The 26,629-nt window shown below is 61.4% G+C and overlaps 3 protein-coding genes across 7 annotated transcripts; 1 reads left to right on the top strand and 2 right to left on the bottom strand.

The window, feature by feature from the left end:
* The first annotated feature begins 5,611 nt into the window (after positions 1–5,611).
* Positions 5,612–13,350, top strand: PERM1 (PPARGC1 and ESRR induced regulator, muscle 1). The gene is made up of 3 exons (XM_024554870.4): positions 5,612–11,087; positions 11,727–11,852; positions 12,066–13,350. The coding sequence occupies exons 1-3, from the start codon at positions 9,119–9,121 to the stop codon at positions 12,173–12,175; spliced, it is 2,205 nt and encodes a 734-aa protein (XP_024410638.3). The 5' UTR covers positions 5,612–9,118; the 3' UTR covers positions 12,176–13,350.
* A 153-nt stretch (positions 13,351–13,503) lies between these two features.
* Positions 13,504–20,167, bottom strand: PLEKHN1 (pleckstrin homology domain containing N1). 2 transcript variants are annotated; one of them, XM_024554892.4, is made up of 16 exons: positions 19,962–20,161; positions 19,768–19,867; positions 17,509–17,655; positions 17,346–17,426; positions 17,159–17,231; positions 16,757–16,884; positions 16,556–16,687; positions 16,371–16,451; positions 15,772–15,847; positions 15,520–15,668; positions 15,249–15,398; positions 14,944–15,084; positions 14,621–14,761; positions 14,225–14,431; positions 14,055–14,103; positions 13,504–13,970 (listed from the first exon to the last, which is right to left on the bottom strand). In XM_024554892.4, exons 1-16 carry the CDS (start codon positions 20,042–20,044, stop codon positions 13,855–13,857), a joined length of 1,854 nt encoding a protein of 617 aa, XP_024410660.1. In that variant the 5' UTR covers positions 20,045–20,161; the 3' UTR covers positions 13,504–13,854. The 2 variants fall into 2 exon arrangements, with proteins under 2 accessions (XP_024410660.1, XP_045046335.2); XM_045190400.3 differs by having other exon boundaries at positions 16,556–16,884; positions 19,962–20,167.
* Positions 20,168–20,873: 706 nt separating this feature from the next.
* On the bottom strand, positions 20,874–26,512 carry KLHL17 (kelch like family member 17). Of its 4 annotated transcripts, none has more exons than XM_053920154.1 (12): positions 26,256–26,512; positions 25,222–25,481; positions 25,009–25,130; positions 24,684–24,905; positions 24,149–24,265; positions 23,715–24,018; positions 23,265–23,409; positions 23,014–23,181; positions 22,589–22,677; positions 22,414–22,487; positions 22,024–22,205; positions 20,874–21,738 (listed from the first exon to the last, which is right to left on the bottom strand). In XM_053920154.1, the coding sequence occupies exons 1-12, from the start codon at positions 26,360–26,362 to the stop codon at positions 21,510–21,512; spliced, it is 2,019 nt and encodes a 672-aa protein (XP_053776129.1). In that variant the 5' UTR covers positions 26,363–26,512; the 3' UTR covers positions 20,874–21,509. The 4 variants fall into 4 exon arrangements, with proteins under 4 accessions (XP_053776129.1, XP_053776132.1, XP_053776128.1 ...); XM_053920157.1 differs by having other exon boundaries at positions 23,715–23,928; XM_053920153.1 differs by having other exon boundaries at positions 24,149–24,368; positions 24,751–24,905.
* Between the last annotated feature and the right edge of the window lie 117 nt (positions 26,513–26,629).

The raw sequence follows: 26,629 nt of genomic DNA, 5'->3' as shown, positions 1-26,629 counted from the left end.
CCAATTTTTTTTTTGCAGATTTTATTTACTTACTTTTATTTTTATTTTTTGAGTGTTTATTTCATTTTTGATGTTTTATTGTTTGCTATTACAGATGTCTCATTCCCCCCTTCACTCCCCTCCACCCAGAGCACCCCCTACTTCCTTACTCAACCCCCACATCCTTGCCCACGTCCATGGGCCTCGTGTATGTTCTTCCGCTGATCCCTTCGCCTTCTTTCAACCAGCCCCCCTCCCCTCTTACAGCTAGCTGTCAGTCTGTTCCATGATGCTACGCTTCTGGTTTTAGTTTGCTCGTTAGTTTATTTTGTTCACTGGATTCCTCATATAAGTGAGACAATATAATAGTTGTCTTTCACCAACTGGCTTCTTTCACTTAGCATAATAGTCTCCAGTTCCATCCACGCTTCCACAACAGGTAGGCGCTCCTTCCTTCTTTGTGCTGCGTAGTGTTCCCCTGTGCGAATGGACCACAGTCTTTTGATCCACTCAGTTACTGACGTGCACTTGGCCTGTGTCCAAATCTGGGCCACTGTAATTAGCACTGCTATGAACATAGGGGTGCATAGGTTCTCTTGAACTGGTGTTTCAGGGTTCTTAGCGTAAATTCCCAGCAGTGGAATCACTGGGTCGAAAGGCAGTTCCGTTTTCAATTTTGTGAGGGAACGTCACGCTGCTTCCCGCAGGGGCTGCACCAGTCTGCGTTCCCACCCACGATACACTGGGGCTCCCTTTTCCCCACATCCTCGCCAGCACTTGTTGTTTGTTGATTTATTAATGATGGCCATTTTGGCAGGTGTGAAATGGTATCTCATCGTGATTTTAATTGACATCTCTCTGATGGCCAGTGTTGCTGAGCATCTTTTCATATGTCTGTGGGCCATCTGTATGTCCTCCTTGGAGAAGTGTCTATTCAGGTCCTTTGTCCATTTTTTAATTGGATTGTTTGCATTCCTGGTGTTGAGTTGTATGAAATTCTTTTTTTAAAAATATTTTATGTATTTATTTTTAGACAGAGGGGAAGGGAAGGAGAGAGAGAGGGAGGAAAACATTGATGTGTGGTTGTCTCTCATGTGCGCCCACTACGGACCTGGCCTGCAACCCAGGCATGTGCCCTGACTGGGAATCGAACTGGTGACCCCTTGGTTCGCAGGCTGGTGCTCAATCCACTGAGCCACACCAGCCAGGGTGAATTGTATGAGTTCTTTATATACTAAACCCTTGTCTGAGGTATCTCATTGAATTATTTTTAGAGAGAGGGAAGAGAGGGAGAGAGAGAGAAACACCTATGTGAGAGAGAAACATCGATTAGTCGCCTGTCCTACTCTCCTAGGCACCCTGATCAGGGACCGAACCCACAACCCAATCACGTGCCCTGACTGGGAATCAAACTGGTGACCTTTTGGTTTGAAGCATGACGCCCAACCCACTGAGCCACGATGGTCAGGAAGAATTTTTCCAATCTTGATGTAAACTCTAAACCAACAAATCTAAGAAGCTCAATGAAACTCAAGCACAATGAAATTTGAAGAAAACTGCATTAAAGAACATTATAATCAAATGGCTAAAATCCACAGAAAATAATGAAGACTGCTCTCTCCATGCTGGTCAACACTGTGGGAAGTTCCAGCCAGGCCAGTTAGTCAAGAAAATGGGACACAAGACATCCAGCTTGGAAAGGAAGAAGTAAAACTATGTACATTCAAATGACATATCCTTATGTATAGAAAATCCTAAGGAATCCACTACAAAACTGTTAGAACTGATAAGCGAGTTATGCAAGGTTCTAGGGTATAAGATCAATATTTTAAAAATCAATTGACTTATATACACTGGCAACAAACTATCTTAAAATGGAATTAAGAAACCTATGCCTTTTATAACATCAAAAAGTGTTAAATACTTAGGAAGAAATTTAATAAAAGTAGTGTAAAACGTATACTTTAAAAACTACGCAGTATTGTTGAAAGAAATTAAGACACAAATAAGTAGGAAGCTGTTCCGTGTCCATGGATCGGAAGATTTAATATTGCTAAGATGACGGTACTTCCCAGGTTGATCTGTAAGGGCAATGCAGTGTCAGCCAGGTCCCAGCTGACATGTTTGCAGAAACCAACAAGCTCGTGTTAAAACTCACAAAAACTCAAGGGACCCAGAGTATCCAAAATGCTCTTGAAAAAGAAGAACGAAGTTGGTGGACTCAAACGTCCTGATTTCAAATCTCAATACAAAGCAACAAGACAGTGTGGGACCAGCACGAGTTTGGACACGGTGATTGGAATGGTACGGAGCACTCAGAAATAAGTCTTCACATTTACAGTCAACTGATTTTCGACAGAGACCCACGATAATGCGATGGGGGGAAGAATAGTCTTCCGGCGAGTGGTGTGGCGATACCCGAATATCCGTGTGCAAGGCAGGAGCTGGGCCCTCCCTCACACCAACACGAAACCCACTCACCGCGGCTGAAACACAGACACGTAAGAGTTACAACCGCAGAACTCCGACAAGAAAGCAGGAGGACATTGTCACGATCTCGGGTGACGAGGCACCTCAGGCAAAGCCTTTGCAGAGATGATGCCCACAGCGTTAGTGAGAGAAGAAAAAATACAGGTGGGCTTCATAAAAATTAAAGTGTTTGGTGCTTCACAGCACAGCACAGTATCAAACAGGTGAAAAGACACACAGATGGAGGAAAATATTTGCAAATCACATAGTGACCAGGGACTTGTATTTAGAACATGTAAGTAACTCTCTCAATAATAAAAAGATAAATAACCCAACTCAAAGGTGGGTGACGCTTCTGGAGAGACGTCTCTCCAAAGATGATGTAGGTGGCCCAATAAGCTCCCGAGAAGAAGCTCCACACCCAACAGCCGTCAGGGAGACGGAAGTAAAAACTACAGGCGCCGCCACGCCACTCTCACCGAGGCAGCCGTAACTACAAAGACATAACAAGTGTTAGTGCGCTTGTGGAGAAACTGGAACACACACACTGTTGGTGAGAGTGGAAAGTGGTGCGGCTATTTTAGAAAAAGCCTGGAAGCTCCTCAGGAGATTAAGTGTGGAGTCACCACAGGCCGAGCAATTCCACTCCCGGGCCTGGACCCCAGAGAAATGGGGGTGGGGGGGAAGTCCACAGAAAACCTTGTGCACAAACGTCCACGGCAGCATTATTCGTGATCGCCAAGCCGTGGGAGCGACCCAAAAGTCCGTCGGCTGATGGAGGGTAAGGGGATGTGCACACCCAACGAAGGAATGCTGTCCGGCAATGAAAAGGTGTGAAGGGCTGGTCCGTGCCTCGACAGGGATGGGCGACGCCATGCTCGGTGAGGAGAGCTGGCCACCAAGGCCCCGTGTCGTGTGGACCCATTTACCCGGAATGTTCAGGGCACGCAAACCGGTGGGCGGTGGACGGGTGGTTTCCTGGAGCTGGGAGAGGTTGAGGGGATGGGAGTGGGGTCCCTTGTAGGGTGATACTCGAAACTTGGTTATGATACTGGTTGCACAGCTCTGTGATTATGCCGAAACCCATTTAATCGAAATGGATGGATTTTATCGATAAAGCTGATAACCCCCTCCCTACACACACACACAAAAGCAATAAAGAGAAAATTAACTTCTGCTCCTCAAGAGACACTGTTAAGAAAATGAAAAAATGAGCCATAAACTGGCAAAGAATGCTTGCAAACCACATGTCTGATGAAGGGGCCACGTGCAGAATATACAAAGATCTCTCAAGACTCAACAATAAGAAAAGAACTAACCCGACTGAGAAAATGGGCCAAAAAGTGGGTCGTTTCACAGCAGGGTATGGATGGCAGAAAACCCATGAAAAGGTGCTCAGCGTCCCTAACCCTTAAGGAAGTTGGGGCGAAAACCACAATGAGGCACGACTGTGAGCAGTTAGAGCGAGCAAAGGTAAGGGCGCTGGCCACACCTGGTGGGGGCCAGGATGTGACTCACACACCACTGGTGGGAGGGAAGACTAGCCATATCGGAAAGCATTCTGGAGGGTTCTTTCTTTCTTTTCTTAAAAGATTTTATTTATTCGCTTTTAGAGAGGAGGGAAGGGAGGGAGGAATAGAGGAAGAGAAACATCGATGTGTGAGAGCTACGTCAATCCTTTGCCTCTGGCACGCCCCCAACACCCCAACCTGGGTTCTGGCCCACAACCCAGGCCTGTGCCCTGGCTGGGAATCTAACCAGCGACCTTTCGGTTTGCAGGGTGCCACTCAACCCACCGAACCACGTCAGCCAGGGGGACAGTCTGGCAGTTTCTTAGAAGGTGAAACGTGTGTTCCTGCCCTGTGGCCCAGCCACCCCACCCCAAGAGAGATGAAAACACACACACCTCCACACTGAGACCAGAACACAAACGCTCACAGCAGCTTCATAGAGAATGGGTAAACCAACTGTGCACCCAACAACAGGACACTCCACGTTAAAAGAAAAAAGAACCATTGATATGCACAGTGGTATAGATGAATCTCAAAATAATTATGCTGAGTGACAGACACCAGACACACCGCCTCTCGTCCTCATCCACTTCTATAAAATTCCAAGCAATGCCACCTAACTGCCGCCTGGAGAAGCCCGTGTCGGTCCGCTGGGAGCAGGGAGGGGGCATTTCCAGGGGCGGGGGAACCTTCAGGGGCGACGGGCATGTTCACTCTCTGGACCGTGATGGTGGCTTCCTGCGTGTATACCTGCCGGGACTTAGTGAATTTTACACTTTAAATACGTGCAGTTTGTTGAGCGCATGTCATACCCCATTAGAACGATTTAAAATGTTAAAGTGAAAAGCCCGTAATCCATGGAAAGTGTTTACGACTGCCTGGCGTGTCAGCTGCTTGTTGAAAGCGGGCTCTATTCTGAAAACCCGCTGTCTCAAGGTCCAGGGCTCAAGGAGCCGCAGGGCTTCAGGAAAGGGGCCCTGGCACCCCCAGAAGTGTCCAGAGGGACCTGGCTCTGTCGGCTTCCAGTGGGGTCCTGGTGCCCTCTGGTTGCCGCCGGGGGTACAGCAGGCCAGGCCGCGCGGCCGTGCCCCCAGCATCCTGCGACCGCCTGGGCGCCCCCCGTGGTGGGGGTTGAGCCCTCGCGCCGGAGCGTGCGCGCACCCAGTCGTACCCCCGCCCAGGCGCGGGTCTCCGCGGGCTCAGCGCCTCCACCCACCGAGGGGCTACGCTAGGGTCCCGCGGGCCTGCGGTGGAGCCCTGCCTGGTTTCGTCGCCCCGCCCCAGGCGTCCCCGGCCACCCTGACGGTCGTGATTGGGGTGGGAATTAACTCCGGGGACAGCTGGTCTTCCAAAGGCCCTCCGGGTCCTCGCAGGGCCCCACCGTCGTCCATCCCACTCCCGCAGTTTTGGAGCAGCCTCCCCCGTCCTCCCGGGTGCGCTGAGAAAGGCTGACCTGGGGCCTCCCGCCACCGCAGGGCCACCTTCGAGACCCCAGGGCCGGCGCGGGGTGCCAGGGAAGGGCACACGTGATAACCGCAAAGGAAACCGTTGACAACTTGCACTATGATGCAATTTAAATTTTATCGATTCAAATTTCTGTTCACACAAAGGCACCGTGAAGAGAAGGGAAAAGTGAGACAGAGAGGGAGAACATAATCAAGGCCCAAACATTCAGTAAGATTCATATCCAGAGAGTGTGGAAACTCCCCCAAATCAATAAGAAAAAGGCCTAAAAAGCCAGTGGCAAAAGCCCTGAGAAGTTTCGAATGGCCAGTAGCCTCGCTGTTGCCAGGTACAAGACTGTGGCAGGATGTGGGGCACAGACACCCAGTGTCCCACCGTGGAGGTGACACAGGCCCACTGCGGCCTATGACCCAAGCGCTCTCCAAAACCGCAGGCATGTTTGCCAAAAGAATGTTCCAGAAGGCTCTCAGCATCACTGTTCATCAGAGCTGCAAATGGAAAACAACCCGAGTCCCAGCCCCCGGAGACCGGGCAGGTGAGCGCACGCAGGAATGCAGAATGCACAGCGCCGGGGCGCAGCTGCAGCCCCGTGCGGGAAGGAAGTGACCTCGAGATGACAGGAAATGCACAGACGGGGCTGCCCTGTTCCCGGCACCCGGCTTGGAGGCCCTTGTTCTAATGAGGCAGCTCCGAGGGCTCCTGCCTGAGGTCGGGTCCCCAGCAATGCCAAACCGTGGTTAGAAACTTGGGGATTTTAGCCCTGCGCCCCATTCTCATGAGGAGGGGTGGCTGAAGCCAGAGCGAAGGATGGGTCACTCTGCAGAGTGCAGCAGCTCCACAGAACCTGGGGGCCTGGGGGGTCCGGGAGCTTCTGGGAGAGTAGACAGGGCAGCTGGGGCGGGGGCTGGGAGGACGCAGATGCTCCGCCATGCCCACCTGCCTCGCTGATCGTGTCTCTCCTATCCAGAGGCTCCTCTGTGTCCTTTATCACATCCCTTTGTCACCAGCTGGCAAAAGTAAAGTGTTTCCCTCAGTTCTGCGAGCTGCTCCAGCAAATGAGCCCAAGGAGCAACGATGAGGGAACCAGCGGTTTGTGCCAACTTGGACAGATGTCGCGAGACCTGGCATCAAAGGGGCAGCAGTCTCGTGGATCTGAGCCCTCGCCCTGGGATCTGATGCTCTGTCCAGGTGGACAGTGTGAGCATCGACTCAAGGGGTCATCGCAGAATTGCCTGGTATGCGAGCCCCCACGTCCGGACCAGACAGCAGTGTTTGGTGTGACGCGGAGGAGAGCCCTCACAGGAGACACAGGAGTGAGGATGAAGAAAGGTGCGGAGCTCCAACGTCACCCCAGGCCAGGCCCGCCTCCACCGTCCTGTGTGGCGTCTGGCAGGAGCCACGCGGCACGCTCACCCGCCATTTGTCTGCTTGGGCGCTTCCTGCACGCCTGTCGCACTGAGTGGCTCACCGAGGCTCAGTCACCTGTGCCGGGCTCTTCCTTACAATGCCTCCGCTGTCACCCTCACAGCCAGGCCCTGCTGTCTCCGCCCCCTAGGCTTGTCCCTCAGGCTCTCTACCTCCTTATGATGTGGTGCCGTCAGGAACCACTCTATCTCCCCGTGTGTCTAGCCCACTCCTCCTCCCTCGTGTCCCCAGCTGGAGGCTGAAGGCGTGTGCGTAACAGTGACCTGCCCAGGGAAAGGCGGTGCAGCCCCTGGGGCCGGTCAGGATGGCCTGGGGCACCACCAAGCACAGGGGCTTTGGGACCCAACTCTGCCTCTCACTGGCTGTGGGGCTGGCACAGGTCACTCACCCTCTCTGTGCTTCACACAACTCAGGTGGGCCAGAGGGTCCTTCTGGCACCCCCCCAGGATGGATGGTTTTGGAAAAGGGCTCAGGGGGTCCTGGATGGGCCACTCTCCAGCCCGTGTCGGAGGCACTTCACTTTGCCCTCTCTTTGCTGACTGGGACACCTGGGGGTGGCAGCTCCCTTGGGTCCCATCCCCAGGAGCCAGGGGGGAGATGCCAGTGGGGAGCAGCTCACTCTTCTCCTCCACCCCTCCCAACCCTCTCCAGAGGCCCAGGGGCCGTGCCCATGTGGGGTGCCCTCCACAGAGAGCCTTTAATGCCCCATGGCCCCCCCTCCCAGCCCCAGCAGGGTGGACAATGCTGCCAGGGGAAGGGCCAGCGTGCCCCTCGGGTCCAGACGAGGGAGGTGCAAGCCCTGCCCTCGGGTCTGCAGCGGCCCACCTGCAAAGGACATCGAGGAACATTCTGGAATCCATCAGTTCCTAGCTTGCCATTCTAACTCCCTCCATTCCCCACAGGCGTCAGGGTCAAGTCCTGAGATCCAGAGGGCCTAGACTAGTCTTGGGGGGGCTGCTGGCAGCGAGGCAACAGAAGGGGGTTCTGAGGCTTCACAGCTGTGCGGCCCCTTTAAGAGGAAGCAGTGGACTTCAGCCAGGCAGAGGGAGGCGGCAGGTGCTGAGTGCTGGTCAGTGTTCTCTGGCTGGCATCCCACCTGACCAGGAAGGTGTCCCTCACGTAGCTGGAGGCCCCTCAAATGCCATCTATTTGTGGCCTGGACCCTGAGAGCTGGCAGGAGACATGTGACCCCCTGACAGTATTTTTGGCCATGGGGGTGGGGCCTGCATGGCGAGCCTAGCGCCAAGCCACTCTGGAAAAGGCAGCTCGGACGCCTCGCTCTGCTGCCCAGCTGGCCACGGGGTCCCAGGTATGACGCCAGCAGCCCCTCATTCCAGTCCTAAGGGGTCCCAAAGGTGGACAGACCCCAAAGGGACCTTCCCTAGACCTGGAGAGGAGGGCGAAGTTCAGTGGTCAGGAAGCCACGGTGCCCTGGTGTCCAGGTGTCCGCATCCCAGGACTGGGCTGACAAAGGCCGGGGCAGCCCCCATAGGAGCCTGAGAGGTTAGAGGCGACCTGTGGCCTCTCCAGCTAGGGTCACCTCAGGTCGCCGAGACGAGGCAGATGGAGGGGCCTCTGCCAGCTGGGCAGATCTGGGTCAGGGGCCCCGCCCGACCCTCCGGGGGACCTGACCTAGGGAGCTGCTGGGAGTCAAGAGCCTCACTTCTGGTCTGTGACCTCCTGCCTAGGTCCTCCTGATGACCGAGTACACCCTGACCTTGGGGAGCTCGGAGGGAGCCCAGCAGCCAGTACTAGCCAAGGCTCCTGGAAGGTCATCGCCAAAGGCTGGTCACCTGCTGGGCACTGTGGCCCCTCCCCCATGGCCAGCTGCCACCTGGGGCATGCTGGGATAGGCCGGGGCTGTCCCTCGTGAGATGGGCTTTGCTGTGTAGAGTCGGCCTGTTTGAGGGAAGGTTGGAGGGGAAGGCTGACCCAGCCAAACAAAAAATGCTTGAAGATGTGAAGGAAAGCCACTTCTCGGGTTGAAAATCCAAACACGAGGGTCCTATTTCTCAGCGCACCTCACCGATCTAGAGCTGTGTTTGGTGGAAGGAACGTGACAGCGTGCCCTGAATTGCCACTTGGGGCAATTTGGAAAGAGACCGTGGGGCTGCGGATAGTCGGACCCGGAGGCAGCGGCCAGCTTGCCCCTGCATCCTGCTGGGCTTTTGTGCAGGACAGAGATGCTGGCCCAGCGCAGAGCCAGGGCAGGGCAGGGCAGCACGTGAAGACCCTGAGCTCAGCCTCACACGTGCCCCTGCTGACCTGAAATGGAGAACTTCCAGTACAGCGTCCAGCTGAGCGACCAGGATTGGGCTGAGTTCTCAGCCGCCGCCGAGGAGTGTGGCCTCCTGCAAGCCGGCCTGGCCTCTGGGGATGAGCTTCTGTCCAGTGACATTGACCAAGGGGACAGCAGTGGCAGCAGTCCCCCTGGGCCTCGGCCCCTCCTCGGGGGGAGTGGCTGGCGTGGCTTCAAGGAGGAGGACCAGGCGGCCCCACAGCAGCTGGTCAGCAGGTCTTGGCAACAGCCCGTCCTGGCCCCGGGGGCTGGTCAGCAGATGCCCAGCACGTCAGCACGGTCAGAATCCCGGCCGTCCCTCAGCTCTGGTGCTGCCCCTCCCAGCCAGAGCACATCCCTCCAAGGGCCAGTATCTTCCGGAGACGAGATGCAGAGGCTTCTGCAGGGGCCAGCCCCCCGGGACCCTGCCCCGAAGCCCCCTGGGGAGCCTCCTCCAAGCCCTGAGCCACCAGGCCACAGCACAGCACCCCAGAGGCCTCCTGGCAGCCCTGGAGCCCCACCCCGCAGCCCCAGCCGAAAGAAGAGGCGTGCCGCAGGTGCCAAGGCGGGTGGGCGCTCAGGGGCCGCAGGCCCTGCATCTGCCCGACTGGGCTCCCCGCTGTCCACTGAGGCCAGGCCTGAGGAGAACCTTGGCCCAGCTGGGACCAGGGGGAAGGGACCCTCAGCTGGGACGGCAGAGCAGACAACAGGAGCCCAGCAGGACGAGCTGGGGCCAGAGTCTATGGGAGCCCCTGAGCTGGTGGCCAGGTCTGGGCCAGGGCTGGATCTGTCTGCACCCCTCCCCACTACTGAGCAAGGTACAGATCTGCTCGGGACGACTCCCGGAGCTGACCCACACCCTGTGTCCACACCTGCCCAGGGGGGGCCTTGCCCAGATTTCTCAACGGCTGAGTCCGGCACAGCTCTGCCCGAAACTGCCTCTGAGCTTCACCCTGATACGACTGTGTCTGCGTCCGCCCGCGAGCCTCGCCTGGACGTGCACCGGTCCACGCCGGGCCCAGGGGTCGCACCAGAGGTGGACTCATCCACACCCATCCAAAAGGCGCAGCCTGACGTAGATGTATCTGCACCTGCCCCCATTCCCCAGGCTGGGCCTGACCCGAAGGAGGCAGGGGCTGCCCCATCGGCCAAGCTATATTCAAGCTCTGTTGTGTCTTCATGGGGGCACCAAGAGAAGCCCACAGGGGAGCCCTCAGCAGACGCCCCTGGACATGCCTTGGAGGAGCCCTCCCCAGGGCCCGTCCCAACCGCCAAGAAGAAGAAAGTGCGGTTCTCAGTGACCGAGCCCAGCCCTGAGGAGCCGGGGTCAGGAGAGGCCTTGCGCCCCCTCTCACAAGCCCCAGCCTGGTCCTCAGCCCCCAGGACAGCTGTGGGGGGCCATGGGGGGCCTGGAGCTTGGGACGCAGTGGTGGGAGGGCCCCGGCTCCCCCAGTCTCGGATTCTGAAGCACCTGCCTCCCCCTGCCCCCTCTGCCTCTGGGGGCCTTGGGTACAGGAGCTGCTTTGCAGTGACTGTCCCAGAAGCCTACGAGTTCTTTTTTTGTGACACTATCGAGGAGGAGGATGAAGATGCTGAGGAGGCAGCAGAGGCCAGCAAGGCCCCAGCCCAAGCCCAGTGGCCGGAAGTGTGTGAGTTCTTCTTCCGGGACAGCCAAGCCCAGAGGTCCAGGCACCGGCAGCACCACACCCCGGCCCCACCCCCGCAAGCCAAGCCTGGGCCAGCGCCTCTGCCTGGAGACCCCATGCCCATCTCCATCCCTGAGGTCTATGAACACTTCCTTGGGGAGGACAGGTTGGGGGACATGCTGGGGATGGCTGCCCCTCTCCAACCGCAGGCCACAGAGGCCCCCACATCGGCTCCCCAGGGAGCAGAGCCTGGCGCCCCTCCGGAGCCCAGCCTGGCCACAGCAGAGCAACTCAACCTGGTGCTCAGGCCAGCAGGTGCGTGTCATGGGGGCCCCATGGCCTGTCCACATCCTGGGAACACACTGTTCAGGGATGTCAGCCAGGATGGCCACTGGGGAGGGGCAGGCCAGGACCCCAGTCAGGAGCTGGGGGCGGGCCTCAAGGACGGTCTGGGAAGGAGGAACCAGTTCCTAGCCACCCCAGGGCACAGTCCAGGTGGGGCAGCCCAGGCCAGGTCATTCAGGGGCTTGGCTGTACACTGACCGTCACCCCGAGTGCAGGCCCAGATGACACTCGAGCCCTGCCCCCAGCTGCCGGCAGGGCGGGCACTGGGGCAGCGGGCACTCGCTGGCTTTCATCTCACATTCCCTCTGGAGGCTCCTGCAGAAACCAGGAAACGGTGCCCCAGAGGCCATTCACCCACGTTGACCTGACTCAACTGTGCCACACGCTGCCCTGTGTCTTGGGACAGAGGCATCACGGGGAAGATGTGACTCAGAAAATGTGTCCCAGGGCATTCGTGTCCCAGACAGATGTGTGTGGGGTAGACGTGTCCCAGGCAGACGTGTGCAGGGAAGACATGTCCCCAGACAGACGTGTCCCCAGACAGACGTGTGCAGGGTAGACGTGTCTTAGTGGAGATGCTAGAGCTCAGAACATGCTTTTCTTTCCTAGAAAAGCCCCGGGGCCCCCTCACTTCATTGACCTTCAGCCAGAACGACATGTGCCTGGTGTTTGTGGCCTTTGCCACTTGGGCTGTGAGAACATCAGACCTGCACACCCCCGACGCCTGGAAAACAGGTTTGGGGGCCCTGGGGGCAGGGGGACTGGTGCCCAGAAGTCAAGTGGACCAGCCAAGGTGCCATCTCCCCCGCTGGGCCCGCAGGGATGAGGGGAGGCACAGGTTTCTCCCTTGACCCGCCCATTTGCCCCACTTGCTTCCTCTTGCCCTTGGAGGGCCAGGCCCCGTGGGTGCAAGGTGGTGACTCAGGCAGCGTCCTGCTTCCCTTGCAGTCTTGCTGGCCAACATCGGCACCATCTCCGCCATCCGCTACTTCCGCCGGCAGGTGGGGCGCAGGCACCGCAGCCCCAGCCCCAGCCCCAGCCCCAGCCCCAGCTCCTAGGACCCACGCTTGGCCCAGGAAGATGCAGGACAAGGAAGTGGCCACAGGCGCTCAGGACAAGGCACTGCCCTAGGGCCTTGCCCTTTGACCCTCGTGTTCTACGGCAGCATCTAGGAAGGAGCCAGTGTCCTCAGTCTTGGCTTCCTTGGACTCCACCCAAGGCTCGGGCCAATGGCCAAAGCCCAGGCTGTGCTCCACACCTGGGGGGGGGAGGTTTGTCAGGTTGGGTGGCTGGGGCCGAGCAGGGAGCTGGTTAGGAAGGTGGACAGATTTACAAATAAAAACAGGGTGTCCAGCAAAAGCGGAACTTGAGACAGGCAGTATCAGAGACGTACAGTCATACCTCGGCACCTGGCGGACCCTGCATGCATCGCATTTGGGCGAGAAAAGCACATTTAGGTGCTCAGCACCTGCTCGGGACTCGTCATCTAGAACCCGTGCGCCTCAAGACACCACCCACAAGGGGAGGCGCTTCATCGCTCGGCATTCGTTGGTTTTGGCACTCGCCTGAGTCCCGGAGCAAGCTGACGATGAGTACCAAGGTACCGCTGTACTTACACCAGGAAGCTATTTGTGGTTCATCTGAAATCAAATGTAACTGGGCGTCTGTTTTGTCTGGTTGTCTGTTAGAAGGTGAGTGGCAAGACGGAGCGTTGGGATTAGAGGGTGCCAGAGCGGTGGCAGTGGCAGGGCCCCACCTGGAGATCTGGGCAGGGGGCAGGAGCGAGGCTGCAGGGTGGTTGGGGACGCGGGGGTTGGGGGAGTCCCAGGGAGACTCTGCCCTGTTCTCAAGTGCACTGGGCTGGCAGGGCCTCTGAGGCCTCTTTGAACCCTGAGCCCAAGGGCCTGTGGCCAAGGCCTCCCAGGGTCCTGCCTGATACAGTGACCCCAGTGGCCCCTGCAGGGTGGGGTCTGCAGGGCAGAGCCTGGAGCCCTTGCTCAGGGGAGCCTTGGACAAGGTGCGCAGCAGAGTTCGGTGGTATTAGGTGGAGGGACGGGACACCTGGGATTGAGCCAGGGCTGAGAGGAGCCAGAGAGGGGGCAGGAAGGTGGGCAGGGGGCTGGCGAGGTGTTAGAAGGGCATTTAGCCAGGGGCAGATCCCACGTGGCAGGGGCCTCCTGGCTGCCAAGGGAAGAATGTGGACACAGACAAATAAAGTTTCCTTCTCTTCTTCCTTGTTTAGTCTCTTGTCCCTTTCTCCTGGGCATCACCATCCCACTCACATGTGCCCAGGTAACCCTTCTACCTCAGACCTCGCCACCTCTGACCTTGTGACCTCTGACTTCACGTACTCCAACCCTCACTAACCCAACTTTCTTAGCCTTCTGACCTTCACCCCCGTGCCATTTCCCACTCCCAGGTGAAGCCCCCATCAAGCCCCCTCCCTCACTCTCTCCCTGAGCATAGGCCAGGGTTTGGCCCCTCTGGGTGTCCCGCTCTGGTCTGCGGTCCAGCTGCACTGGTTTTGGGCATCCTCGGGGTGAGGTCATCCTCTCAGCACCCCCAGAGCCTAGAAAACTCAGGGATCCGACACCCTCTCCACGCCCAGGGGTCAGACCCTGACAGGGTGTTGGGTGTGGGGTGGTCGGCCGGTGGCCCCACAGCGACCAGGCCTTGCTGGAGACCCCCCAGGGCTGGCATTGGCAGGTAGTCCTGAGAAACAGCTGCCCAGGGCCCATCAGATCCACTGGGGGAGCCCCCCCTCAGCCTCCGTCACTCCACAGGGCCGTTGCTGGTGGGGGGGGCACAGAGCCTTGTCCCAGACGTTGTCATAGCTGCTGGGGGGCTTGCCGTCTGGTGGGAGAGGCAGAGGGGCATGTGCCTTCAGAGGGAGGCACCCAGAGCTCCCCCCAGACAGAGGCAGGGTCCCTCACTCACCTGGGGGATGCAGCAGGGGCTTGGGCGAAACTTCCCCGGGAGGGGCAACCTGAAGGCCCCAAACACAAGCGTGAGACCCTCGCCCTGGGGGAGGGGCTCGAGGGACAGCCTACAAACGGCCATGCTGCCTGTCCTTGGTCTCACTGCCCAGGGTGGGGGCTGCTACTCACAAGCTGGGGGGAGTCGGGGGGCCGGGGCTCGCGGCCCTTGGAGCCCCGGTGCCGTTGAGAGGCTCGGCCCTGCAGGGCTCCCTTCCTGGAGAGCAAGTGGGGACCGGAGGCTGCAGATCTGGGGTCGGAAACCGGCACGGACACAGGGACGGAGGGGAACAGGCTTGAGGGCTCGGGTCCACGGGAGCTCTTCATCGCGGTGAGGAACTGCCGGCACAGCATTGGTGACTTGGGACCCCTGCCCACAAGCCCCTGCAGCCTCTCATGGCCCCAGCAGACCTCAGGCTTCCTCTGACCCTCAGGTGGTGGCAACCCAGGCCCTAGGGCAGCAGCACCCGACCCCAAACAGCAGGCTGTGGCACCTCCAGCCCGTTCTATCACCAGCAGAGAACTGACCTCATCCAGGCCCCGGATGTCTCTGATTTTGTGGTGGGAGGTGGCAGGTGGTGTGTAGGGGTCGGCGTACAGAGGGGAGTGCGGCGTCTCTAGTGAGTGGTCTGGGGCCTCTGGGTCACCCTCCAGGCTGAGCCTGGCCACCTGTAGGCAAGAGGTGGAAGAAATGGGCCTCCTGGAGCTGGACACACCCAGGTCTTCCCTCCTCCTCTTCCTCGAGAGGCTTCCGGGTGGCTCCAGGACCTCTTGGGCCAGAGAGACAGTACAGGGAGGCGGAGGACAGAGGGAGAGCCAGGCCCGGAGCTGGGGTTGAAGGCTGGGCCCACCTTGGTCAGGTCCAGGTGTAGCGGGGAGGCTGAGCTGGGCCCCTCACCCCTGGCCTTACTTCTCGGTAACCGACTGCTGCCACCCCGTCTCAGCTCTGCCTTCTGCCCACTGATGCTGGTACAGCCAAGGTTGGCCTGGTCCTATGGGAAACAGAACCTTCCAGAAGATTCTCGGGGCCCTCTCCCACACAACCCCTGAGGAGCTAGCCTCCCGTGATGAATGAGATACCACGGGGACCCAGACTCCCCAACACAAACTTGCCTCATGCCCCCTACTGCGCCTCCTCCCCACCCCAGGTACTCACAGGCACAAGCTGGGCGGGGCAGCCAGCTGTGGACGGTGCTGAGCACTCGGGGAGGGAGTGGCTGTTACGGGTGGAGGGGGGTGCTGGGCACCCTGAGTCCCAGCTGGTCTGTCCATCTGAAGAGAGTGAGCCTCGACCACCACCCAGGACCTGGCGTGGCGGGGGAGGGGGGGGCGGTGAGCCGCAGGGCAGGCCCTCTCCTCACTGACCCACACCCAGCCACACCCTCTGCCCTGGTTTCCATCATGCCCAGGGCCTGCTGACCCCTCACCTGGGTGGGTGCCCACAGCCCCGGGGGGCTCTCAGGGCCGGGCAGGAGGGGCGCCCCCTCCCTGTGGGAGACGGTCTGCAGGCAGAGCAGCCAGTGGCTGTAGTCCTCGTAGCTGGCACACAGCACGCGGATGGTGTTGATGAGGCGGCCTGGCACACGGCACACAGACACCGTGAGGTGTCCCCAGGCCCCACTGAAGAGCTGGCACCCACTCGGCTCGTGCCCTCCCTCCCAGGCCTGGCCACAGCCCACCTTCGATCAGGAAAGAGCGGATCTGCTTCCCCTTCTCCTCCAGGTTGATGTGGATGGCACTGAGTGGAAGCTCCCCCTGCAGGGACAGCACGGGAGGGTGGGGCCTCTGCCTGGGCCCATCACTCCAATGGCCCTTCGGAGCTGGGGACACCAGGCAGGGTGAGGCCAGGCCCAGGCTGATAGCCCCGAGGGAGCCAGGTTCTCCCCATCTGCCCCAGGGGCATCTTTACGCCCCTCCCCCTGCCTCTGGGTGGGGCCTTCATCAACCAATGGCAGACAGACACACAGCCTAGCGGGGAGAGGTCCCCTCCCTCACTGCTAAGACTGGGAGGAGATGCTGGGGGGACTGCAGCCTGTGTGTGTTCCTCAGCAACAGGAAGCCACTAGCTCTTTTGGGGCAATTTGGGTGCCCAGGCAGGGCCCCTCTTGCCCACATCAGAGCTGAGACCAGACTGACCAGGGCAGCCGGCTGGGTGGGTGGGGCCAGGATGCTCTGTCCCAACTGGCCCCGAAATACAGGTTCCTCCTGAGCCACTGCCCCTTCCCACCCCCACACACAGGGCACCACCCTGGGGTGGGTCACCGTGGGGAGAACCCACCTTAAAGCCGAGCCCGTCAGCCTCCTCAGAGAAAATGGCCAGGGATGTGGGGTACAGGACCAAGAGGCGGTCCCATTGCTCCTGTCAGTAGTCAAGGGCAATGTGGGGTCTCAGCGCACATACAGTGAGGGCCTGGCCCCCACTGGTGGCCTCCACACCTCCCCCACCCTCCCCTACCCTCCCACCTGTGACGGCAGATGCTGCAACTTGACCCTCGAGGCACAGATGGCACTGCCCACCGCTGGGCGCCCCCACGCCGTCCGCAGCTGGGTCAGCCTGTGCTGCAGACTCCAGGGGAGCTCGTCCTCAGGGGCGCCCTGGGAAAGGGGGGTCAGGGCAGGTAGGTAGGGGGGCTTGGAGAGGGGTGCAGGGCTCCCGGTACTGACCTGTGGGGGTGCCGAGTGGCAGCGCTGTGGCCCTCCCAGGAGAGCCATCTGCTTTTCTAGGTGGTACAGCCAGAGGCCCAGCGCAGCCGGGCTGGGGCAGACCACCAGAAGGGGTGCGGGCAGTGGGCCTGTAGGAGGAGCAGCAGGGAAGGCCAGGCTAGCAGCCCACAGGAGAGGGCCCTCCCAGGACCCTCACAGACCCCAGGGCTACAGCTGGGAGGAGACTAGGGTGCTGTCCAGGACCTGCTGCCCCCACCCCAGCACGGCAATGGCTCTGTGCCCACTGGAGGAAATGTCTGGAACCTGAATATGGTCAAGGCACCTGGCCACAGGCCAAGGTCACTGGGCAGCCCTAGCCCTCGGGCCCCCCCTGGGGCTGGGACCACTCATGTCCCCTCACACCTGTGATCTGGAAGGCATGCTCTCTGGACCCTTCCAGCGGGCAGATGCTCAGCTCCACCAGCGGTAACAGCCCCTGCCAGAGCAGAGTGAGAGGGGAGGGCTGGGGGACACCCCGGGGGTGGCCACCACCTCCCAAGGGGCTTTCTCCCCGTCCTGCCAGCCTCCTCTGTCTGCCCACTTCTCTCACCTGGAAAGTGAGTCCCTCAGATCCATGGGCCTGGAAGTAGAGGTGGGAAGGAAAGAGCTCCAGGTAGCAGTCACTGACGTCCTAGGGGAGCAGGGCCACGGTCTGAGTGCCGGGGGTCAGGCTGCGGGCTGGGCCCCGGGTGCCCACCTGGCCCGGCCCCCACCTGGCTGTGCTGGAACCTCAGCTGGACCTTGGCGTAGTGCACAACCTTGCCCAGGTTCCTCACGGGCACCCTGCGCCGCCCCTTCTTGAAAACGCTCAGCAGTGGCTGGTCCGGGTGTTCTCGCTGGCTCTCCAGGCCCGGGAAGTCCTGTGGGGAGCGGCGCTCATGGGAGGGGCCTGTGCCCCGGGCTAGTGCCAGTCGTGGAGTGTGTGTTTGGTCCCGTGGTGGAGACGGTGATGGCTGGATTCAGGCTGTGTCCTCACTTTGCTTACTCAGCCCCCACAAGGCTCACTGGCCACAGGGTTTTGTGTCTGAGGGAGACGATGCTCAAAACCCTCCTGAGTCTCCGGTGTCGGCTGGAAAGTGTTGGACACCTGGTTCCAAAAAGGGCTGAGACCGCCTGCAGCCTTTGCCAGCCCCTCCACGGCCCATTTCGAGCTGCCAATGTGACATCTGTGGGTGTGGGGCTGGGGAGAGAGTACGCGCCTCTGACCCCCTGATGTCACTTAGTGGGGGCCCAGCCACGGCCCAGGGGTCCTCTGTGACCTGCTCCCCGCCCCTGGGCTGCCTCCTCTTCCCATGTACCGGGCGCATGTCTGGCTCAGGGCCTTGGGGTTGGCTGCTCCCCCTGCCTGGGCCATCTTCTCCCCTCATTCAGGGCGGGCTCATGTGCCTCCCCCGACGGTCTGGTGCCCTCTAACCCCCCACCTCCGGGCCCCTGTGCCAATCACGCCTTACTGATCCTGCCTTTTGCTGGGTGGTCAGGTCAGGGCTTGGTCACAGGGACAGAGACACCCCGAGAACAGGGTTTCTGCCATCTGTTTTGCCCACTGCTGTATCGCCGGGGCCAGGACAGGCCTGGGATGTGCTGGGTGCTCAGGGCCTGACTGCTGGTGCCCACAAACACGCAGCCAATTCTGGGGCACAGAGAACAGGGCTGGATCGCCAGCCTGGGGTCAGACAGGGCTAAGCGCTGACCTGGGGCACGGGGCTGTGCTGTGGAGGAGCCACGCCCCCTCCAGGACCTGCAGGGGCTGCCCCACCAGCCGCTGTGCCCCGTGGACAAGCCCAGGAATGTGCACAGACAGACTCGAAGCTTCCCAGACTCCCTGCCTCTGGGTGGGGCCTCCTGCACACACACCCAGTTTGGGGAATGACACCGGGATGGGAAAGTGAAAAGTAGGCCGAGGAGCAGGAAGGGCTGTGAAGACGGCCCTGTCGCCTGGGGAGGAGTCAGCTCAGAGCTGCCCAGGCAGGACCTGGGGAGAGCTGGCTTCTCCCCGGCCCCATCTCCGGAGGTGCAACACGCTCAGTCCCCTCTCCAGCCACCAGTCCTGGCAAAAGAGGGCCACCACATCTCTTGGGACTCTACCAGGGTCCTATGATGTGTCCTGGGCCCGGACAGCAGGAGCTGAGGTCTGAGATGTGGCCACACAGAAGGACCTGGAAGGACCCTGTGCCTCCAAGGGAGCCGGTTTCTGAAGCCCGTACTTGCCCTCAGGGAGCCCAGGAAGCCCAGGCCTACAGGGCTAGCAGTGCTGGGCGGAGCCCGGACCCAAACCCCTTCAGAGACCTCAGCTCCAGAGGAGCTGGGTGGGGGAGGGGTAGTTTCAGCTCGGTGGGGCTTGGTGGCCAGTCCTTGCTGTGCTGCCCTGGGGTCAGGGACACAGGGTGTTGCTCAGGGAGGAGGCGGTGGTGGGCGCTGGGAGACACCTTGGAAGAAACTGAGGCCCAGACTGGGCGAGAAGCGGGCTCACTGATCACCCAAGTCCCCTCCCCCGAGTAAAGAGAGGGTGGGGGTGGGATTCACATCCACATTAGGAACGCGACGTCCAAGCCCACACAACAACAGCTCAGAGATATGTGGGCCTGGTCCAACCCAAACATGGCTGGACACACTGGCTGTCCAGTCCTGGATCAGGCAGGCGGACACCAGGGCTCACGGCCCATGGCAGCGCCCCTCCGAGGCGGTTCCGAGGCCCCGCCCACAGCGCCACTGCTCGCTCACCCACTGACTCAGAGCTTGTCCCGGTTTCGCTCTCCACTCAGACTTTCGGCCGGAGGGACTCCTGGGGTGGGGCGGGGCTGTTCCTACTTCCTCACCTTGTTCTGGATTTGATGCCCCCCGGCCCCCACCCTCGGGCTGACCCGCAAGACCCCGAGCTGAGCAGACATGGGCACACACTCGCAGCCATACACAGACCACACCACCGCAGTCCTGGGAGGCCGGCCCGGGGCTGGGACACACCCGCCGCTCACCGTCCCAGGGATGTAGTAGAAGAACGTGTCGGCGGTGGTGTCCCCCTCTGCTCGGGCCTCGGCGCCAAACAGGCCAGCCAGCTTCCTTGTGCCATCCTCTCTGGGGATAAGGGAAGAGGGGCTCACAGCCTGTCCCTCCAGGAAGGTCGAGGGTGACCCTGTGACCCAGTGCCGAGGCCACGCCCGCCTCTCACCTACTACCCTTCAGCGAGGGCTTTCTGGAGAAGGAGGCCCGGAGCCTTCTAGGAGCTTGAGGGACGCAGTGGCTGTTCCCCATGGGCAGCAGTGGCGGCTGGGTGGCTGGACCCAGTAAACTGGTCGACGGGTCTGGGTCCCGAGTCCTGAACCTCCTGCCCACACCCCCTGGAGGCGGGCCATGCCTCGTTCAGCCCGTTCCCAAGGGCTGGGCGAGGGCGGAGCCTCTGGGAGGGATGGGCGCTACCTGGGCCAAGCCTTTCAGCCCTCTGAGCTGGGTCTTCCCTACCAGCAGGCTTAGCCTGGGGGGTGTGGGGTGAGGCCCGCTCCCCCCCACCCCGCCCGCACAGGCTCAGCCAAGGGCTCCCACCCATCTCAGTCTCTGGTCAGAACAGGACAAGCCCCTGAGCATGCGGCCTGCCAGGATTCAGGCTGGGTGTCTGGGCTGGAGCCGGGAAGGCCTCGGGACCCTTCTTGAGCGCACATCCTGTTTCTAGCACCACACCGACCTGAGTCACCAGTGACTGTGAGGGGAGTGTGCACTCCCTCCTGAGGTGGGAGCTTGCAACACCACAGAAGTGGGGAGGGGGAGCCTGGACCCTCCTCCGTCTTCTCTCCTTCCCTGGCCCATCCCTTACTCCCTGCCAAAGGGCCATGGTCAAGGCCCTACCGGCTCAACCAGAGTCCAGAGAGGAGACCATCATGGTGAGCTCATGGCAAGACGGGCCACAGGGTCCTCTAAGCACCAGACTATCAGGGGCCACTCAGGTCCTCATCCAGGACGTCACAGTCCTACCGCAGCTGCAAGTGGTGGTGCCACCTCCAAGGCCCCAGATGCCAGCACAGCACCTCAGCCCAGCTGTGTCCTCACCCCCAGACAGGACCCCAAAAGGCAGACATGCACGCTCAGATTCAGGCCCAGAGCCCAAGAAACAAGTTTATTGTTCGAGTTGGCTCGTATTGCTGGGAGCGACCTGTGGCGTGCCAGGAAAGATACCCCGCCCACAGGCAGGAAGCCCCTTTGTGTCCCCCCTGGGAGTGTGCCTTGCCTGGTGAGGCAAGGGTGCTGTGCAAAGCGAAGGCTGGGGGGGTCTGCCCTGCTCAGAAGGCCGCCCCCTCTCCCCTCAGCCAGCTGCTCTGCATCTACCATCCACCTCTTGGCCCCTCCAGGTCTGCAGAGTATGAGCTGGCCTTGACCCACGGGCAATGAATGTCCACCCCCACACTGCCTGGTGCCCCCAGCAGGGCAGGAGGGCACCCGGGTCTGCAGCTTGGTCCCAGGACACAGGACACCTTCCAGAGTAAACGTATGAACTGGCAGCTGCGGCACTGCTCACGGATCAATAAATACTGAATAAATAAACAGATAACTAGAGACGGCACACACAGAAATGAATACTGAGGACTGGACACAGAAACGTGGACAGACGGTGCAGGCCATCCCTGGTGCGGGCAAAGGAACCCAGCCCCGATACACGGTCGGGGGCAGGGAGGTGCTGGGGCCCCCAGTGGGGCTTAAGGCATGTGGGAGGCCGCAGCTCCCCGGGTCAGAGGCTGGTGGAGGACACAGACAACGTGGGCGATGATGGCGGGGGGAAGTTGAGAAGCTCCAGCACCGCCACGCCCACGCTGCTGCGCCGTGTGAACATGCAGGACGCAGCCACCCACTTGTTGGTCCTCGGGTTGTACTTCTCGATGGAGTTGAGGCTGGAGCTGCCATCGTTGCCCCCCACGGCATACAGCCAGCCATCCATGGCCACCAGGTCGTGGGTGCTCCTGGGGGCAGGGCAGGTGGGTGAGAATGCAGGGTGGAGCCAGGGGGCCCCACCCCACTCCCCAGGGGTGGAGCCATGGACCCTGGGAGGAGCTCCTGGGGGTGGAGCCACAGGCCCTGGGAGGGAAGGGAGAGTGGATACACTAGGGGCCCTGGGAGGAAGAGTGGATACACTAGCCGTTTACTAGTAGCGATATACATCTGCTCAGGCTCAGTCTCTGCTGGGGGCCAACCGCTGTGGTGGTGACAAGGGACACACCCCACCCTTGGGCTGTGGCACAGCTCACCTTCGGATGTTCATGGGTGCCACACTCTCCCAGGCCCCAGCCTTGGGGCTGTATCTCTCCACAGAGTTGAGGCAGCTGGTGCCATCGTTGCCTCCGGCCACGTAGAGAGCCCCCTCCAGCACCGCCACACCGGCTGAGCTACGCCGGCTCAGCATGGAGGCCACCGGCGTCCACGTGTTCACCTGTGGTCGAGGGGACCCGCTGGGGGCGGACCCACCACCAGCCTCCCTCCACCCCCGCAGCACAGACCCCCACTTCAGGGTGGCGTCTGTGGGATGTTGGGGGGCGGGGGAGATGGATCTAAAGGGCTGATGCCCTGGGGGATGTGGGGGGCCAAAGAGACGACCTCAGGCAGCCCTCGGGAACACCTGGGACGGGGGTGTTTCGCACCTGGGGCTCGTACTTCTCCACAGTAGCCAGGTGGGACGAACTGTCATAACCGCCCACTGCATACAGGTTGCCGTCTGCGGGGAGTCAACATGCCTATGGTGTGCCTGCTGGGGGGGGTCTCCAGGGTGGGGGCAGGCAGAGGTGGGCACTGCAGCCAGCAAGCCCCGTCACCCACCAAGCATGGCCACACGAACATAGCGCCGGCGGGTGCTCATGGCAGCGACGGATGTCCACGTCCCGGTCAGGGGGTCATAGCGCTCGGCACTGAGGACGACAGGGCCACTGCTGACCTGGAGCACCGGCAGACCGGGGCCTGCCCTCCCCGGACGAGGATGGAAACTCCGTGCGGGGACGTCACGGGGACGGACCCGCGGCCCCCTGGAATCGGACGCAGGCCTGGTGTGTGCATGGGTCCCTGGGCCGGCGGTGAGGAGCCCGAGAGAAACAGAGGGGCGGGTGGCTGGCATAGGTGACGAGGCTTAGGGAACTGGAGTCAGGCAGGGTCCTCGCTCCCCTCAGAGTGACCTCTGCAGTCCTGATGCTGCCACCCTGCTGCTGAGCCAATCCCAAGAGGTCACCCACCCTGACCTGCGCCGCTACCTGTTGAGGCAGGAGGCCCCATCGTAGCCGCCGGCCGCGTACAGGAGCCCATGCAGTGCCGCCACACCCAGGCAGCTGCGCCTCGTGCCCATGGACACCTCAGGCTGCCAGGTGTTGGTCACAGGGTCATACGACTCCACAGTGGCCAGGTCTGAAGTCCCGTCGTAACTAGAAGAGGAGCCCACTGCCGTCAGGGCTGGCCCAGTGGGCTCCCACCAAGCCTCTGACCGGAGAGCAGCCTCCACGCTTACCCGCCCACTGCATACAGTCGGTTCCCAACTGCTGCCACGCCCACTCGGGCTCGGCGTGTGGACATGGAGGCCACCATGTGCCAGCGGTCAGTGCGCGTGTCATAAGCTTCACAGTCCCCATGGATGGCGAACAGGCTCCCGCCACCTAGGGAGGGGAGGTGCTAGGGCAGGATGAGGGGCCCAGGGAGGCAGTGGGCTGGGGGCTCGGGCACAGCTCAAGGTGGAGGGTCTGTGGGCGCCAAGGGGGGCGATTTGTGAGTGGGTCACACCACACAGTTCCTCCACAGGTGGAAAGAGGGGTGGGCACAGGGTGGGTGCAGGATGTGACCAACACAGGGTGGGGGCGGCTGGTGCTGGGCTCATGAAGCGAGGATGCAGGACAGAGATGTGAAGGGAGAGGGAGGGGACGTCAGGGGAGCGGACATGAAGGGACAGGACAGGTGGGCATACCCACAGCGAAGAGCACAGGGCCGGCTCCCTCACAGCGTCGGGGCCGAGTGCGGCTGGTGCCAAGGATGCCTCTCTGCTCCGGCAGCAGGTGGAACTTGAGGGCCTCGATGAGCAGGTCCTTACAGTCGGGGTGGTGTCTCACCAGGCTCTCTGCATCCACGTGGCCCAGCAGGAAGTCCCGGCTCAGCAGCGGCAGGCGCACGCACTTCATCAGCTGGGGTGCGGGGGCACCGCGGTCAGGCAGTAGGTAGAACCCGAGCACACTTTGTCCCGGCAGTGAGAGCCCCCTCGGACACCTGTCCACCTGTATGCCAGGCACTTCTCGAGACATGAGCCCGCATCACCCTTGGGGCATCCCTGGACATGGAGGACCCCAGGCACAAACAGGCACCGCATCCCCTAACGGACACTGTCGGCCGAGGGGCTGGCCTCACCCGTGGGACGTGCTGCCTCCGAGCATCCACGTCATGCTTGACCCAGCTCAGGACCGCACGGTAGACATCCTCCTCTGAAGGCACGTTCAGGCTGTCGCTAGAGACCAGTTCCAGCACCTGGGGGTAGGGACCCTCAGACCTGAGATCTGGGGGAGGGTCTTGGGGGCCCACAGAGCCCTGATGGTGCCTGGGAAGGTGCCAACGGGGGGGCCCAGTGTTCCTATGAGGAGGGACCAAGCAGGGTCAGGAGCCACAGACCTGGTTCCTGGGGACCCTGGCGTTCCTGGGGACGTGGAACCAGGGGCTGGGGTTGCAGGCAGGGGTGTAGTCAGGAACCAAAGGGGAAGGCGTGGTGGGTGGGGTCAGAAGACGGGGACAAAGAAGTGGCAAGGGATGGGTGCTGGGGCTGGGACGCAGACCGGAGACTGGGAATAGGGTTAGGGAGCAGGTGCCCAGGTCTTAAGGGCCCGAGTGATGGGGCCAGGGGGCCAGGGACTGGGTCACGGGCCAGGCTGTGCCCCAGCTGGCACGTTACCTGCTTCAGCGGCAACAGCATGAACTCCTCGGTCTTGGCCACGTCCACGAAGTGCTGCAGCACGTACCTGTGCGCCGCCTTGAGCAGGTCACTGCACGAGTGTGTATCGGCGAAGCCCCGGATGCCCAGACAATTGGAGGGGTCGAGCTGACTCAGCAGGAACTTGCAGCAGGCGTCTCGGACGCCGTTCAGCTGCAGAAGGCTGGCGGCCGGGAGCAGAGTCTGTGGGTGAGGGGGCAGGCGGAGCAGACAGAGACACAGGTGAGAGGAGAGCTGGGGGGGAGAACAGGTGGGGGATGGGACGGGAGGGGCGAGGCAGCCTCACCTGCACGTTGCCTTCTCCCACCACGATCTCGGCTGTGTAGGCAAACTGCACCAGCTGGTCCAAGGCCTGAGGATCGACGTCATGCAACGTCACGTGCGTCTGGCGGCTCTCGCTCATCTCATCTGTGGGGACAGTGGGTCAGGCCAGCCCTGTCCGCAGAGGCCCGCAGAGCCCCCGAGTGCCCACGGCGGGAGGGGGGGGGGTGGTACTTGCTTGTGAACATGGCATGGAAGTAGGGGCTGCAGGAGGCCAGCACCACCTTGTGTGCCCGGATCTCCTTGGCAGCCACGTGCAGGACAATGTCACACAGGAGGCCCCTCTGCCGCATACGGCTCATGGCCACGAAGGCGTCATGGTAATGCCGCTTGGAGTTGTGGGACACAGTGTGGCCCTCTCGGCTCAGCAGCTGCATGGCACCCTCCATGGGGCCAGTGGGCCGGGCCGGCCGGGTCCTCGCACGCTCGGCCTCAGGGCTGCGATGGGCAGTGCCAGGTCAGGGTGCCAGATCAGGGCCAGGGCACCCAGGGGCCACTTGTCCCCTCAGGGCCCATACCTGGCCCCATCAGGGACCTCACCTGCGGCCTCTGCTCACCCCATTCTGCTCCCTCACTTCCAAGGAGCCTCCCCCCTTCTCCCACGAGGTTGGAGTGTTGAACCTTCACAGCTTCCTCTGCTCCCCGCCCCAAGCACCATACTCCTTGCTGCCCAAGCACCCCTGTCAGAACCGGGCTTTCCTGTGCCCATCGCTGGCCACCCTTCCTGGGCCCCCTCGGAGTCTGGTGTCCACAGACCCGGCTGGCACACAGGAAGTGCATGGAGTGAAACTGGTCAGTGGAAGCAGGCGGCTCTGGAGCGGATCCTGCGCCCCCCAACCCCAGCAAGCATAACCTCTTTTGATCCTCCGGAGTGGTTCCGCCCGTCCCGCCTGCCACCCGCCCCTCGGCTTCCCCCCACCCCCGCCATTCTGCAGACAAGCCGCCAGAATCTATGAGCAGCGCAACCAGGATTCGAGGGCTGCGGGAGGGGACAGAGCTTCCGGGCGCCGCCGCCGCCTCTGGACGCCCTGCCCCGCGTCCGCTGCGTGTACGGATAACGGAGGGGGCAGGTTAGACCCATCCCAGGCAACTCGAGCCTGCGGCAGCCCCCTCCCGGCAGCCTGCCAGGGTCGGCGCGCATCCCTCCCTCCCTCCTTCCCGGCCCCGCTTAGCCCCGACCCGGTCCGGGTACCAGCCCCCCGGCCCACTCACGCCGGCGGCTGCGGCGGAGGCGGCGGTGGCGCCTCGGGCCCGGGCCCCGGGCTGCCGTGCTCAGGGCTTTGCGTCCTGCCGGCCGGGCGCTCGCTGCGCGGCTGCATGGGCTCGGCCACCGTGCCCGCCGCCGATCCGCGGAGGACGCCCAGACTCACGGGTGCACCGACCGCTGGAGGGCTGCTCGGCGGCGGCGGCGGCGGCCGGTTCAGCGTCTCTGGCTCCCGCCGCTAGCCCTCAGCCGCTGTTTCTCGGCGCCGCCCGCCCCGCCTCCCGCGCGCCCCCAATCGGCTTCGGGCGCGCAACGTAGGACGGGAATCCTCTCTACGTCCCGGCGCCACGCCCGCCTCCTCCTCCAGGAAGCCCTCGGACCC

The sequence above is a fragment of the Desmodus rotundus genome, chromosome 3 (genome assembly GCF_022682495.2).
Source record: "Desmodus rotundus isolate HL8 chromosome 3, HLdesRot8A.1, whole genome shotgun sequence".
In the NCBI taxonomy this organism is placed as follows: domain Eukaryota; kingdom Metazoa; phylum Chordata; class Mammalia; order Chiroptera; family Phyllostomidae; genus Desmodus; species Desmodus rotundus.
The sequence above is the reverse complement of the archived record's forward strand: the minus strand, read 5'-3'. Positions and strand labels throughout refer to the sequence as shown.